The 17,381-nt window shown below is 31.5% G+C and overlaps 1 protein-coding gene across 1 annotated transcript in view; it reads left to right on the top strand.

The window, feature by feature from the left end:
- Positions 1-5,579: 5,579 nt before the first annotated feature.
- LOC148278325 (uncharacterized) overlaps positions 5,580-17,381 on the top strand; it is a 30,945-nt gene continuing 19,143 nt past the window's right edge. Inside the window, exon 1 of the mRNA XM_088231584.1 lies at positions 5,580-5,816. Coding sequence (XP_088087710.1) covers positions 5,669-5,816 — 148 coding nt within the window. The 5' untranslated portion in view covers positions 5,580-5,668. The remainder of the gene's footprint in view (positions 5,817-17,381) is intronic.

Genomic DNA, 17,381 nt, shown 5'->3' with positions numbered 1-17,381 from the left:
AAAATTAATCTGCAGGTATGTAATGTAAATTTGACGATCATTTTTACTCATAAACGATATTTCACTTTAAAATATAAAAAAAAGCATGTTTTCTAAATTCGAGATAAATGTAATCCATTTTACTACTAAGAAATTGACAAAATAAGGATCGTAGGCTAATTCCATCGTTTTACTACGTTGGACGCTGGTATGAACGCTGAATAAGCTTTTATGGCCGCTTTCCCAGCTTTATACAGAAAACTCTAAAATTGATGTTGTTAAGTCCATCAGAGATTTAGAAGTTGTTTTGGACTATAAACTGACAAACAACGAGCATATAGATAATACAGTAATTAAATCAATGAAATTACTTCATTAACAGAATGTCCTCTGATTTTACTAAGGTCCGTACAATCAAAACTCTTTATTGCTCAACTGTTCGCCATCTTCTAGAATATGCCTCCTAGAATAGTGGTCTGGTCTCCATTCTATGTCAATCGCATAAATCACATTGAATCAGTTCAACATCGCTCGCTTCGAAAAGTAGCGTGGATGCTTGGACTAGAGAGAGGTAATTATTCTTATGCTGATATAGTCAATGTTACATATTTCTAGTCTACAAAAACGTAGAATTAGTATTGATTCCACATATATATTCGGCACACTGAATGGTATAATCGATATTCCATGATTACTGGGACAAGTAAAATTACATATTCCGACTCGTAGGTTGAGAAACAACGAAGTTCTGTTCATCGATCAGCATAGAACAAACAATGACCTTAATTCTCCAATGACCTATCTTTGTCGTATTGTTAACTCAAGACAAGATCTGGACTTTTTTGGTTTAAGTTTACAGCGATTTAAATAAGCACTAAATAAATAGTCCAGATCTTGTCTTTATGTCCCTTATGTTTGTCAATGGATCTTTTCTTTTTTGAAAATGATTTTAACTATTCTTTTATTGTAATATTTAAACCTTATAAATTGTATAAATGGACAATGTCCGTTAATAAATAAATATATATCGGGTATAACTTCATGCGAGTATATACCAGATTTATAAGCAAGGCCCTACATTTCATGTGTTTTGAACTGACTAACTTATTTAACTCTTATTTGATTCCCATATTCAGGCGTCTATAAATAAGGCTTACAGAAATCTGGGCTTTATTATACGCACCACTCAACCATTCAAAACAACCGCATCCCTCAAAATCTCATATAATGCATACGTTCGCAGCCATCTTGAGTTTGCATCTGTTGTTTGGAATCCTCGATATACAATTTATATATCACAACTAGATAAAATACAGCATAGATTCCTTAAACTTCTGGATCGTAAATCTCTTAAATATTTTGACTCGTATGAAGACTCTTCTTCCTTTCATAGTTTAACTTCCCTTACTAAACGTAGAAGCATTTCTGATCTGTCTTTCCTTTTCAAAATTTTAAACAATTTTATCGACAGTCCATATCTCTTGGAGCGTATTTCAATCAATTGTTCCGTAAAGTCAACACGACCAGTTCATTTTTTTTTATAATTGCCCAAAAAAAATTATGTTCAAAACTCGTTTACTTATCGTAGCTGCTCTAAATTTAATTTACTTTGTCCCCATTTAGATATTTTTAATACAAAATTTTGTGACTTCAGAAAAAAACTTTTTGAAACACTGTAAAATGAAACATTTGTCAACTTGTAATAAGTTTATTTTCCTTTAAATATGTTTATTTTATTATAATACCAAAATGTTGGATTGGTCAACTATATTATGAAAATCTCTGTCCTCCACTCCTCCACTCTATTTCCTCATCCCTTAACCTTCTTACGAGCTCTTTTTTTTTCTCATGTCTTTTATAATACATTATTTTTCTGTTTACTGTGTAACACGTTCTCTCATTATATTTGTGAAAAACTTTAACTGGATGTATGTACTATTTTTTATATTTTGTATTCTTATAAAACAACTGTTGTTTTTCCTTAATAAATAAAAGTAAAAATAAAAAAATAAATATGTTTTGGCTGCGGGTCGGCCGAAACTACTTCGGTCGCCAATCATTTAATCTAAGGCTTTGTAGAATTAGAAAGGAAAGCTTTTTTCAAATATAATGGGTAATATAACTCGAAACTTTTTTCGACTTGTCGTTTTATGAAACTGAGCCATCGAAATATATTATTTGGTGTTAGAAATAATAAATAAACACAGAACTATATTTTTCTCATGCTATTAATTTAGCAACTTGCAATAGCATTTTTAACGCCAATCCAATTTCATTACGAACTCAAAACGCTAACGCTAATTGGATAACGTTTTGCAAAAATGCGCTAAACCACACCAGCCTCAAATCGAAAAAATTGTTTGTGTTTTAATATCAGGCGCATTTTTCAAAAATATGATTGATTATTTCGCTTGACTGTTTAGTTGAATATAGTTTGTTGAATAAAGTTTAGTTGAATATAGAATTAGAGATAAGTTTATTTTTTTATGCTATAAAACTATGTAATTCAACTGTATGTTTCCTAAATAAAAGAAATAAAAATAAATAAAAATAAAATGAATAAATATAAAAGTACTTAATAGAACAGAAGAAGTGAAAAAAATTTAACAAAAAATAACAGATTACAACAGAGATGAAGAACATTTAAGAGAAGGTAATATGGAAGTCTAGGCATCTACAGGGCTTATGACCTGTCAATGGCTGGTTTAAGTGGCCACTTTACACACTGTGTAACATTCACCATTCTGCCTATATTTGAACATCTATATTCCTTCAATTCTTTCATCTGTTGATGTTTGTGAAGTTAAAGAGCTGAAACCTTTATTTATGCGGGTGAGATTCATTTAATTGAAATATTTTACCTACATACTAGGCAACGCCTGAAAATATTATTTTTTCAATTTCTATACTTCTTCGTGGACCAGGTAATTCATCAACAAATGTTCTTTATCTATGTTGTAATATGTTAATATAAACAGCTCCCCAGGGAGTTGAATCCAGTGCTTGTCTACAAAAATTTGGACAAACTCAAAATATTGTTGAAAAAATAACACCTTAAAAACCATTACCTTTGTAATAACAACAACGCAAAAATGTTTCAAACAATTTTACTTCCCAAAATAATATATTATATGGAAATCTATAACATAATTGTTATCTTTTTTTTTATCAATAGTGCATATTAATTTATTTGTAATAAAAAACTTTGAGTAAAAAATAAACAAACTTGATATAAAGGATTTTTTTCTAAACCAGACGTGAAAAAAAACCTTGGGATTTACTTTCAATATAAATCCTCAAATTACAAAAAAAAAGTTGACATTTGTAATAAACAGAAATAGGGAAATATAACGTTTTTTTAAACATTTTGTTACACAAAGTAATAAAGGTCAAGGAAATACTCTTGGAAGAGTGATGGCGAAGACAGACCTATAGATGGATATTAGGCTTTCTGATAACTCAAATATTCATATTTACATTTGTTAATTTTATTCAAATGCTTATATTATTAAAATTTACATGTGTATATACGATGTATTTAATATCGTCGAACTAATTTTTACAATAATTTAATGTCAATTTTAATCTTTTATATTTTTAAGTTTATTTAAATTTATATTCTTGTATGTTTTCATTATATTGTGACTATAATTATTGATATACATTTAAAAAAATATATTATTACTACGAGACTTTATTAATATTCTAGTGAAATTCTATTTGATTATATAAATTGCATCTATATTAAATAAAATTTTATTAAAATTAATCTTATATAAATTCTAATAAACTGCTTTAATAACATATAATGAAAACTAAATTTTGGTCTACACACAATTTTATTTTTTCTTTTGTGACTATTGGTGTTCACATATAATTGGTGAAAGACGTTAAGTGTTATTATTTTTTATTTTATAAATTGTATTTAAATTGTGATATCTTTTACTGTTTGTGAACTGAAAATAAATAAATAAATGCATAAATAAATACTTTTCAGTAAAAAAAAAATGTTTGATTAATATTAGTAGCATAAAAAATACTTTGAAATTCGTAATTTTGAATTCCCGTAAAATAATAATAATAATGTTTGGATAATTTATATAGCGCCATTTTTGTGAAAATCACCTGAAGGGCTAAAACCGGTGATTCCATTGGCCACGCCCCCAATACGTCTCGGTTCATGTTTATTTGTTCCTGGCTATTGAAATTTGTGTAGAACAATATTACGAATCTTGGCGTCACAACAACCAAGGCCAAACACGTCGCGTTTTTCTACGAACGTATTTTTATTGAATTTCTTTTTTACATTTATGTATGAAAACATTTCTCCATAATATTTATATTGATTTTGAAAATACAATAAATTATTCCAAATCCATTTCGTATATTTTTATCGGTATTTGTAGCATGTAATATTTTCCTTTTGCTGTGACAATTTTGGCAAAGAAAGCGTCTTTTGCGGGTACAACACATTTTTACAATATTGTTAACATGTTAGCCACAAATTAATCTGCAACAATACGTTAAGCATCTTAAAGCAGTGTTATTCAATTGTTTCTAGTCCAGTAGCATGGTTTTTGGTTAACACACCAAGGTATTACAAAGAATTCGTAAGTTCAAACTCATTGAAGTATTTTTTCAAAATAAGAGTATCACTTTTTTATTTTTTTTTATTCAATAGTTTACATTTTTACAATTAAAAAACAAAAATGCACTTGTTATATTTTTACCAAAACTAAAATCCCACGAAGCCACTATTTGTAGCTTGTTGGTGAAGATTATATTTATACTAACTTAATAATATTATTTACATTCATAAAAACAATGAATACCATATAAAAATTAAAAATTAACAGCCGGAAAGATCAGAATAAACATGTTTATACAAATAATAATATATAAATTTATTTTTTAAATACAAGAAAATAATTGAAAAATTAAAATATTTACACTTAAGCTACTATTCATATATAAACTCTTGATCGAGTAGCCACTCTCTTATTTTGCGCTTGTTACAATGTGAGTTAAATTTAAGTTCTTTTGGTAATAAATTAAAAATTCTAGGTACTAAATATTTGAGAGTTCTATTTCCATATTTATTACATACTTTTGGTACTACCAAGCCATCATTAGACGTGAAGCGTGTATTATGGTTATGTTTGAGAGGAAACTTGAATGTATTACTATGAAATTGTTCCAAAATGATGCAAAGCCACAGCAGTCCTCGAACAGGCAGAGTTTTGATTGTTTTGTACAGGAGATCATTATTACTTCTTTGTTCGTAAATCTCTGTAGGTACAATTCGCTTAACTATTGAGTACTGTAGACCCTGGATCATTTTAATATTAGTTTAAGTCGAATGTCCCCACGACTTTATACCTTATCTTATTATTGATTCTACTAAAGAAAAATAAATAGTTTTGCATTATGATTCTAACGCCATCTATTTTTTTTCGATTTTGTGGCTTGACACATTTTTGCACGACACCATTAACCATCCGATCGTTCGTTTCGTGCCATTCATTCGGCCCCCCGCCGCTCGCCTACAGTTTCCACCGCGGGCTTCTCTATATAAGGACCTCCTCAGTCCGGAGACCACCAGTCGGAATTGATCTTCCTCCGCTCCGGGTCAAAGCGTCCAGCTTTCGCGTTCAAGTGACAACGTTGTAAAATCAACAAAACAGCAGAAATGAAGTTCGCCGCCGTTTTCCTCGTTTCCCTGGCCGTCGTAGCCGTGGTCAGTAGCGAAGACAAGAAGAAAGAAGAAAAGAACGAAGAGAAGGTGGTAGATGGCGTCAAAACTTACAGGAGATTAATCCCAGCCGATGTACTCAGAGGTAAATCCATATCTGTACTATTTACTGGGAATTAAAAAAAAATAGTTCATCATTTACTTCACTTTTAATTTTCTTATTATTAATTTTTTTCTGTAGATATGAATTAAAATTTTCGATTTACTTTGATTTATTTTGTATCTTGTTTTGATGACATTTATGAGCACACACTATTTATAAATGTGTTTATATATTTTTCCTATGTTTAAAATAAATTCAAGTAAATGGCTATTCTTTAATTTTAATTGTATTATTTTACTCTATTTTCTTTCTTTTAAAAAACATTTCTTTAAACCATTTTTATCTGGTTTTCTTGAGTTTTTTCTTCCTAATAGTATTTTTCAAAGCATAAAAAACAAAATCATATACGTTCATTATTTTACACGAATACAGTATTATGTATGTACCCTTTTATTTGATTATTAATTAAAACTGATGTCTGAGCACCCGATGACAAACTATTATTAAATAGTTTATCGTGACAAAATATATTTTAATATTTTGTATTATTGTATCAATGTTGTAATAATGTGTATATTTTATTGAACAAAGACTCTGTGAAAAAAAAATCAAATACCTTTAACAACGTATAAAATTACAAACATAAAATACAAAACACGAATAGGTAAATAGAAAATGGTTAAAAAGTTTAAGTAGGCAGAAAAAAAATCATTAACACTTAAACCCATAACTTAAGTATAAATTACGAAAAAATATACTGGAGTGACAGAGACAATGCATCATAATGTTTTTTTTTATTTATTTTATTTTGAATCATAGGGCACATATAAACACAATCTTATATGTGCTCTAATAATAAAAATATAAAAATAATTCATTAAAAATTTATTGCAACAGAGAGGGAAAACATTCATAAGAAGGGGACATGGAAGTCTAGGCATTTACAGGGCTTAAGACCTGTCATTGGTTTAAGTGGCCACTTTACACACTGCGTAACATTCACCATTCTACTTATGTTTAAACATCATTCATTTATAAGTTGTTTACCACAAATTTCTTTGCCTTCTGCTTTAATTTTGTTTTTTTCTTCTTCATAATCAATTTTCTTACTGCCTTACATGTTTATTTTATTCATACATTTTTGAAAAGGGAACATGGAAGTCTAGGCATTCACAGGGCTTATGACCTGTCATTGGCTGATTTAAGTGGCCACTTTACACACTGTGTAACATTCACCATTCTGCCCATGTTTAAACATCCGCTTTTCCTCAACTCTTCCATCTATTGACTTTTGTGAAGTAAGTGTGTATGTACATGTGTATATATGTGTATATTTATATATATGTGTGTATATATGTGTATGTCTGTATGTATATGAATCAAAATGTGTATCCGAATAAGTTTATATTTTGTTTGTCTGTGCTCTATATTAATTTGTTAACTATTATCAGTAATTATAATGTAATTGCCTAGCTTGGAACGGGGTATGTACCCTTGTTAGCTGGGCAAAGTGAACATGGAATTGTATTTTGATAAAGAGTGTGAATAAATAAATAAATAAAAGAGCTGAAACCTTTATCATGTGCATGAGATTCATCTTGCCGAACCAATTCACCTACTAGGCAACGCCTAAAAACCTTTTTTATTTTTTTTTATAGTTTTTCTTATACCAGTTAGTTTAATCAACAATGTTTTGAGTATGTCCAAATGTTTGCAGACAGGTTGGATTTCCTCCCTAGGGAGTTATTTAGATCTAAATTTGTTGCAACAGAGAGGGAAAATGTTGAACATACTGAAAACATTGTTCACATATACCTACATAATTAATTTATAAGTTTATATTTAAATTTATTTCAACAGAGAGGGAAAAAATTTTGAGAAGGGAATGTGGAAGTCTAGGCATTTACAGGGCTTATGACCTGTCATTGGCTGGTTTAAGTGGCCACTTTACACACTGTGTAACATTCACCATTCTGCCTATGTTTGAACATCCTCAAACATTGTTGAATTACTACCTGGTAAAAGAAGAAGTATAAAAATTGAAAAATTGTTTTCAGGCGTTGCCTAGTAGGTGATTTGGTTCAGCTGGATGAATCTCACCCACGTGATAAAGGTTTCAGCTCTTTTACTTCACAAAAGTCAACAGATGGAAGAGTTGAGGAAATGTGGATGTTCAAACATAGGCAGAATGGTGAATGTTACACAGTGTGTAAAGTGGCCACTTAAACCAGCCAATGACAGGTCATAAGCCCTGTAAATGCCTAGACTTCCACATTCCCTTCTCAAAATTTTTTCCCTCTCTGTTGAAATAAATTTAAATATGAACAACTCCCTAGGGAGGAAATCCAGCCAGTCTGCAAGCATTTGGACATAATCAAACATTGTTGAATTTATAAGTTGTTTAACACAAATTTCTTTATCTTCTGTTTTAATTTTGTTTTTTTTTCTTTGTAAATGTTTTTTCTTATGTCATATTTTCTTGTTGTTTATTAGAGAAAATAAAAAACGAGTAATACTTTAATCAACAAATTTGAAATATCCAGTGACCGGTTTTATCACTTTCGCGACATACAAAAAACGCATTTTTCGTTCTGGAATATTTTTTTTACTGCTTTTTGCTTTATATCAAATGGTTTGAAATTACTCATAGACCATTTTCATATTTAATTCATCTTCGACAAAAAATAAACTCACGAAAAATGGGACAGTTGAAAATAAAATATACATTGTACAGTACTTAAACTCATTAAAATATTATTATATCAATTCATAAGTCAACCCGAAATACTTTGTTTATGATCCTTAAGGCAAAAAATATTCAATTTAATTGACTTTACTGGTACCTGAAGCGTTAAACTGATCATCTTACCTTCATGTTACAAAAGTAATCAGGATTCACTGTTATAGGTGTACTAATGCGGTGTCCTATGCACCATTAGGTGTGGAAAGGGAATGATAATGATGAATATTATAAATGTGAAAGTGTGTTTTTTTTTTGTTTGTGTTTCCTTCACGTTGCAACAGAGCGACCGATTGACGCGAGTTTTTGCATAGGGATGGCCTGAGAGATGAAATGTGAAATAGCCTATTTTTCGTTCCGAAAATAAATTATCACTCCCTTGGGAAAATTGTTGAAAAAATCATTCTTTCATGTCGTAACGGAGCGATTGATTGACGTGATTCTTTGCATAGGGGTAGTCGAAGAGCTGATTAGTTTTAAAATATACTTCTAACATTTTTTTTAAAAACATTTCTTGTATACCCCCAAACAGGCTATGCCTTTGTGGGATATTTTTGTTTACAGTGTTTACTGTTACTATGTATTTCATTGCTATGTAATTATCCTTTAATTTTTGAATACCCAGTTTTACCTCTTATGTATATTGTAAAAAAAAATATAATAATAAATAACAATAATAACACACGGCACATCAATATAAACAAAGACAAATTATGTAAATGTTATCAACTATCAAATACCTAAATTTAGTAAATGGGGTCTAGAATTTCAACCTTCCATGCACTCAGTAGCTGCAAGACTTGTTGTTATCTAAATTCTAATTTTATAAATTTGCTTTTTATTTCGTTGTTAAAATATCACTTATACCCGTATGCAGAGACAAACCTTAAGGTGAGGAAAGGACATTCTATTGTCTTCACCTTCGGGTTATTCTCTGCATTTGAAATTAGAATGTACTTTCCTCACCTTAAGTTTTGTCTCTGCACACGGGTATTAAACTCTAAACTTTACTGTCAAATAAAAAAAATTAAAAAAAAAATGTAAACAGGGGCTAGATTTCTTGTTTTCCATGCGCCCTGTAGCTGCAAGACGTTCTGTTTTCTAGGTCATGTACATCATAATTGTAATATATCATAATTGGAGACGAGGAACTAGAATCCCAACCGTCCATGCGCTCTGTAGCTGCGAGACGTGTTGGAATATTTATTTACAGCGCCCTTGGGGTGATTTTCACAAAAATGGCGCTTTATAAATTATTCAAACATTATTATTAACATTGAAGATTTGATTTGCATGAAAAAAAACATGTACAGTCATCTACGGCTTACTTATTTGGGTTATTACGAGAACGCGAATATTCCTATTAAAATTGGAAAGTTGTTTTGTGTGAACGATTTAAAAGAATTGATGCGAAAAGTGAAAAATAAAGAAGCTAATGAAAGTAATGTAGTGAAAGATGAAAAGTGAAACTGATAGTACCTATATGTAGGTACGAGTATCTGGCAGAGGCGAGCACTGATTTTCACTGAAAATCTACAGAAATATATGCAAGCAATATGAAAATGGCTATTTTTCCGTGGTTCTGTGAACATCATCTCTCTGCTTCAGCCGTTGACAACAGAAGATTAATACCATTAATCTATCAAATCTACTCAAACAGCATTTATTTGTTAATTTTTATTTATTTATTTACACACATTTCGTTTATTGCACATTATTTGAGTCATAATTCCCAACTCCATGGGACTAAAAGTCCTGTGTTGAGATGGGATGCGCAATTACTTGACACAGACACATGAGTATACCGCCACAAATAAACGATCATCATAATCATTCCCTTTCCACACCTAATGGTGTATAGGGCACTGGATTGGTAATATAGAATATTTAGATCAATTTTGATCAGTCTTACGTTTCAGGTATCCAGGGACTGTGAAATATTCTGGGGTGATAACACCCTTTTAAATAAATATTTCATTTCAACCATGTCGGGAATCGGACCCGAGACCTCTTGCATGCTAGGCAAATGCGCTGACCATTACACCACGAGGCCGTCAGCAGAATATAGGATCAGATCAGAAAAAAAAATAAAAAAACATATATATGGCACATCAATATGGTAAACAGTAAACTCAAACATTCGGAAAAATAGTATTATTAGTAACTTTGCGAGACATGTAGCTTTATTTTACACTGTTTTATTTATTTGTTATCGTATTATAGTCATGCATAAAATTATACATTTTTACTAAGTTGCTTTAACTATCTAACTATCTAATAGATGGAAACAATAATAAAGGTAGTAAACATATTAAAAAACATGGTAAAATACATAGTTAAAAAAATTGACCAAAATATATTCAAAAAACATTTTTAATAACCCGGTAAAATACGTAGTAAAAACAAAATACATAGTAAGAAACATAGTAAAGGACGTAAAGAAAATATATGTGAATAGCAAAAAACATATTTGATAACCCGGTAAAATACGTAGGAAAAACAAAATACATAGTAAAGGACGTAAAGAAAATATATGTGAATAGCAAAAAACATATTTGATAACCCGGTAAAATACGTAGGAAAAACAAAATACATAGTAAAGGACGTAAAGAAAATATATGTGAATAGCAAAAAACAGATTTGATAACCCGGTAAAATACGTGGGAAAATTATATTTTGTCAATTCAAGTAAATTGTAAAATGTAGAAAAAGGTGCCTAGCTCACTTAGGTACTCTGTCTATTCACTCGGACGAAACGAATGACTAACACGAATGTGTTGAATCTCTGACCTCCATAGGGAACAATAATTGTTTGCTAATGTCCGATGTATGACCAGTGAGCAGGGTACGTTCAACTGTGTTTCCGTCAGCAAACAATAGACATTCCCATAGACGTATTGTTTATAGAGACTGACCGAAGCTTCGGTTTCGGCCGATAAAACGAGTTTCAGCCGCGGTTTCGATTTCGGCCAAAAATTGACCAAAACCTACGGTCAGAATGTGTCGGATTACGTTCGGATGTAAAATCAACACAATAAGACATATGGTACTGTCAAATAAACAAAACAAACAGGGGTAGTAGGCAGAGAGGATAGAACGCAACGGGCTTTAATTGTTTTCCTTTTACTTCAATATTATTTTTATATTCGAAAACCACATTTGCCGTAGCAAATCGGTTTCTTAGAACAGGCATTTGCCCATATAGGAACCGATTGCGATTGACATTAGGCATGCTAATATTTCTGGCTTGCCGACCTTTCATATACTGAGCCTACTCCTAGTACTAGCAGAATTTGAGTGTTTTTTGTGCCATTTTTGTAAAAATGTATGTATAAACTAATAATTAAAATCACTTTGTCTTTGCATAGGTAGAGACTTCGCTAACTCTAAATTCATACATCTTCTCATGCACGCACGCCGATTATTCCTACTATTGACGTGTCCATCTTCAAGTATTAGATGCACTTGATCGCGCCATGTCTTTCCCGGTCTTCCTTGTTTTTTGCATCCATCGACATTCGCATCACAGATCTTTTTAGCCGTTCTTTCGCTGTCCATTCGCTCTACATGTTCAAACCAACGCAGCACCCCTTTCTTGATTCTGTCGATAACATGTATGTCTCAGCTTTATATAGTTCACGTATATCGACATTTGTGGACCTATCATTTTATTTTACTAACATAAATGGCAAATCTGCCTTTTACAAAAATTATTAATACTAACATATTTGGCTTAATACATATTTTTTTTTATTTAAAAAAACATAAATTTCCTTAGATACAAGATTTATGTTTAAAAAAAATTTAAACCTTAAACTTATACAAGAGTTATATTTAAAAAATAAACCTAAAAATTATACAGCATATTCAGTAGAAAGTTTAAATAATTCAAGAATAAATGTAAAAAAAAAAAAAAAAACATTCTACAGTAATACGACAAGAAAATCATAAAAACTGTTTCATACAGCTGGGCAAAGTGAACAAAAAACTGTATATATTATGAAATGCATGAAAAAATAAATATAATTATCATTTACCATCTTTGAAAAAGTTCAAAAGGTTTGTTCTATAGGAACAATACCCTACACTAAATATATCAGATACGTGGGAATAACTATTGCCGAGTTCATGAAGTCTGTTTAATACGGCATTACAAGTATACACTGTCCGTGAATTGTTGCTAAAAAACGGTGGCACCTGTCTAGTCGTTCTTCCAGGCACCCTGAAGTTGATGAGAGATAATAGTTCAGGGCAATCCCATATTGAATTTACAATTTTGAATCAATTTAAAAGGTCTATAATTTTTCTTCTATCGTTAAATTTTAACAAATTTAATGTTTTTAGTAAAAAATCGTAATTTAAAAATTCATGACTGATTCTAAGTTCAAAATTTATAAACCGTAAGAATTTTTTTGGACTCTTTCAAGAGAATTTTTACATCACTTTACTACAAATTCGCCCGAGAGATCACGTTTCGACAGCATTTAACCTACTTTCATCTTAATTTTCCAATTCCATACTTCGCTCCCATAATCAGGGTTTGCACTAGAACTCCACTTTGAACCACTAGTGTATGCCGTTCATTCAAATAACCATTTATTGTATTGCCTAACATAAAAAATAAAGACTAGATTTAATTTAAGATTTGTTGACTATAGTTAGTAGTTCTAAGATATTTTATACTTATATTATTGTCATTTTTTTATAGTTAATTAGTTAAAGTTCCTAAGAAGAACTGTTACATATAAGTTTTACGAATAGTATAACATTTTATTCATCATTATTCCCTTTCCGCACCTAATGGCGCATAGAGTACTGCATTGATACACCAATTGCAGCGTATCTTCATCATTTTTTTTTGCGTGAAGGTAAGGTGATCAATCATACCCTTCAGGTGCCAGTCAAGGGTCTCTAAAATATTCTAGTGTAAAAACAACTTTTAAAATAAATATTTCATGTTAACCATGTCGGGAATCCGAGACCTCTTGCATGGTGGAAAAATGCGCTGACCACTACACCTTTTATTTCATTGTGTATTTTATTTAACACTTAAAACTATTCTACCGATAAAAATATATGAAATTAATTTAGAATAATTGATTGAATTTGCAAAATCATGATTTTATAAAAGAAATTGTAACAAAAATATGCCACTGGAAAAACGCGACATGTTCGGCATTAATAATTGCGACGCCAAGATTCGTGACGATATTTTATAAAAAATTATAGGGTTAGGAGCAAAGTTCAAAATTAACATGAATCGTGACCTATCAGCGGCGCGGCCACTGAAATGATTGTTTTTGCGGGAATTTAAAATTACAGATTTAAAAATATTTTAGTGGCAAAAAACTTTTTTTTCACTCGACAGTATTTTATTAATTTATTTTAAAAATGTGAAAAAATGAAATGTTTTCCTATTGCGGGTTGCAATGATCTCCGATCTGAAATATTTGGTTTTCTTGCAACAAAGGTTGCCAATCCATGCTCAAAGGTACAGATTTTATAAAAAATATTATTTAAATACACCTTGCCAAAATGAACCTTTCTGAACTCCTACATCTAGATGTAGGTTTTGCAGAGCAGAAGATGAAACCCCTTAACATGGTACAATATGTTACATATACGTAAAGTGATTTAGTAAAACCTATAAATATATTTCAATATTCTGTAAAATAAAATTTCGATTAGTTCAATGATTTTTTTTCCGCAATTTCGTATATTTTTGTTATCTCCGCGGTGCTTACAAAATTATAATAATTAATTAGGTTTATATAACAACCTCGCGTTGAAATAATTTCCATACAAAATACGGAGAGAAAATTTTAGAACGATGTACTTATATTTCCGTGTATTGGGTCTCGCCGAAGCGCCGAACATTCGGCCGCCGAATATTCGGCCAAATCGCTATTCGTTGCCTATCTACTTCATATGCTGCCCTCAAAAGCAAAAAGGCAGCTTTTGACAAGAATCATAAAATGAATTAAATATGAGAATGATCTATGAGAAATGTTGAACCATTTGATATGAAGCAACAAGCAGTCAAAAAATATTCCAGAACAAAAAATATTTTTTTTTATGTCGCGAAAGCGATGAAACCGGTCACCGGATATTCCAAATTTGTGAATTAAAGTATCACTCGTCTTTTATTTATATAATAAATAACATTGAATTTTCATCAAGAATTTTTACTTACAAACTTAAATGTTTCATGCATGTATTTGTATGAATAAAATAAACATATTAGGCAGTAAAAAATATTATATGGGAAAAAACATTTATTTAGAAAAAAGAAAACAAAATTAAAACAGAAAGTGAAAAAATATGTGAAATATAACAACTTATAAATTACAATATTTGAGTTTGTCCAAATTTTCATCGACAAAAGACTGGATTTCACCCCCTCGGGGGTCATTAAGAATAACAAATTACAACAGGGATGGAGAATACCTTAAATAAGGGAATATGGCATTATGGTCATTGGCTGGTTTAAGTGCCCACTTTACACACTGTGTAACATTCACCATTCTGCCCATGTTTGAACATTCACATTTCCTCAACTCTTCCATATGTTGACTTTTGTGAAGCAAAAGAGCTGAAACCTTTATCGCGTGGGTGAGGTTCATCCGGCTGAACCAAATCACCTACTAGGCAACGCCTGTAAACAATTGTCCAATTTTTATACTTCTTCTTTTACCAGGTAGTGATTTAACAATGTTTGAGTATGTCCAAATGCATTTGGACATATTTAAACATTGTTGAGTTGTAAATAACTCACTTTTAGAAAATTGAAATCAAGTTGTGGTAGAGTGGGGTTTGAACCTCGGACCTCTGGCCCGTGAGTCCGCAACACTGGCCACGGGACCACAACCCGATTATGCTGCATTTTTGCTTACGAGAGCAATATAATAGAAAATCTTTACGTAGATTTGTTAAGCCAAGTTTCCATGTGGTTGATGTAGATTTTTATAAAAATTAACCTTTGATCGATATTTCCAAAAGGTTAATCTCTCAACCGACCGGTTTTGGACAAAGAAACAGATGTAAGTTCCAAAAACTGGTTCCGAGACCACTCACTGGACAAACTATTGATCCTAACATTTCTACAAGAGTAGCTCTGTACGAGTACGCATACACTGTGGATTTCACACCTGTCGCGGTCGAACTAATCTACACGACACGGTTAAGTAAATATTGGATCCATTTTATTTTTCAATGTTGATGCGCTCTGGTCGAAATTCCGAGAGAGAAAATATCGAGCGGTATTAGACCGCACGAGGAAAAAGGGAATAAAGAGAGATGAATAGAGGAGAGATTAATCTTTCCCATACTGTCCTAAATACACCCGCGCGTTACGGTGCTGTGTAGTCACTACACATTAAAAAAATAAGAGATTCAAAAAGGAAAAAATGAAATATTTACAGGGAATGACTTTAATCAAACACAATTTAATTCAAAGAAGATAATATTCTAAATCTAACTGCTGAAAACATGAAAAAACCATTGGGTATCGCTAACGACTCGGGCGAAATGTAAATTGGTCACTTAAACCGGCCAATGACAGGTCATAAGCCCCGAAGATGCCTAGACTTCTATATTCTCTAATTTTATCAATGATATTAAAAAAGTTGTAGTCAAATCGCGTTTTTTATTATTCGACCTGAAGCTATTTTTGAGGGTTAAAACTTTGGATGATTTTCGTACTCTCCGGGCGGATATAATAAACGTACCTGAATGGGGAAGGCGAAATAAATTATTGTTCAATATTTCGAAATGCTCAGTTGTGTCTTTCACCAGGGCTCACAAAACGCTTTTCTTCCGCTATAGAATGAATGACCAGAATCTTATGCGGATTGCGAAGGTTCAAGATCTAGGCATCACTTTTGTGAGTTCCCTGACATTTCATGATCAGATCGAAACAGTTTGTAGTAGTTAGTTGAAGATGTCAGGATACGAAACCCTGGCAGTACGCAAGACGACTTGCGCACTGCCAGGGTTTTTGGTAGTACACGAGAACTGACAATTCTTTATAACTCGTTGGTGCGAAGTAGACTCGAGAGTGGCTCGACAAACAATTTGGGGACCGTGTGAGTTGAAGTACTCTTTTATGGTGGAGAGGGTTCAGAAGACATTTCTTCGGTTTCTCTACATGAGGGAGTGCGGATATTATCCATGGCTTTATCCCACTGAGTTCCTCCAGGGTATGCTCGGTTACAGCAGTTTGAAGACTAGAAAGAATGTGTATTTAACAACGCACTTCTTTCGATTGTTGAGCGGTATTATTGACAACCCTGAAATTATGCGGAGCATTAGCTTTTATGTTCCGGATAATTACTTTAGACAACGTCAGCATTGACTGTTTCACATTCCAATATACAGGACTAACCTGCCAATGGTTATACCCGTTGGAAGGGCTATCTCTATGTTGATCAATATCACTTTGGACATTGACATTTTTTACGTCTCTGAAGGAATTTTTCGTTACAAGATTCTCTTACTTTTTTAACATATTATTCTCTGGATATTATGTAAACTAATGTGTTTTTGTTTATATTTTCCTAATTTTACCTAATTATTTATATTTTTTCTATATGTGCGAATTGAGATATTCCATTTTGTAATGTACGTATATATGAATAAATAAAATTGAAAATTGAAATTGAATTACCTTCTCTAAAATGTTCTTCATCTCTGTTGTAATATGTTAATAAACAAACTTAGTACACACGGGTACGCTTTCGTGTCGCTACTTTTAAAAATATTTTACTTTACAGCGCGCGTCTATGTATCAATTAATATGTCAATGGGTTAGGTCCTCAGATGCGGTGTGCAGGTATGTGCAGGTATGCGTTCTAGACGTCAGCCAGACG

The sequence above is a fragment of the Micrasema longulum genome, unplaced genomic scaffold, assembly GCF_059751315.1.
Source record: "Micrasema longulum isolate JH-2025_06_02 unplaced genomic scaffold, ASM5975131v1 h1tg000894l, whole genome shotgun sequence".
Lineage (NCBI taxonomy): Eukaryota > Metazoa > Arthropoda > Insecta > Trichoptera > Brachycentridae > Micrasema > Micrasema longulum.
The sequence above is the reverse complement of the archived record's forward strand: the minus strand, read 5'-3'. Positions and strand labels throughout refer to the sequence as shown.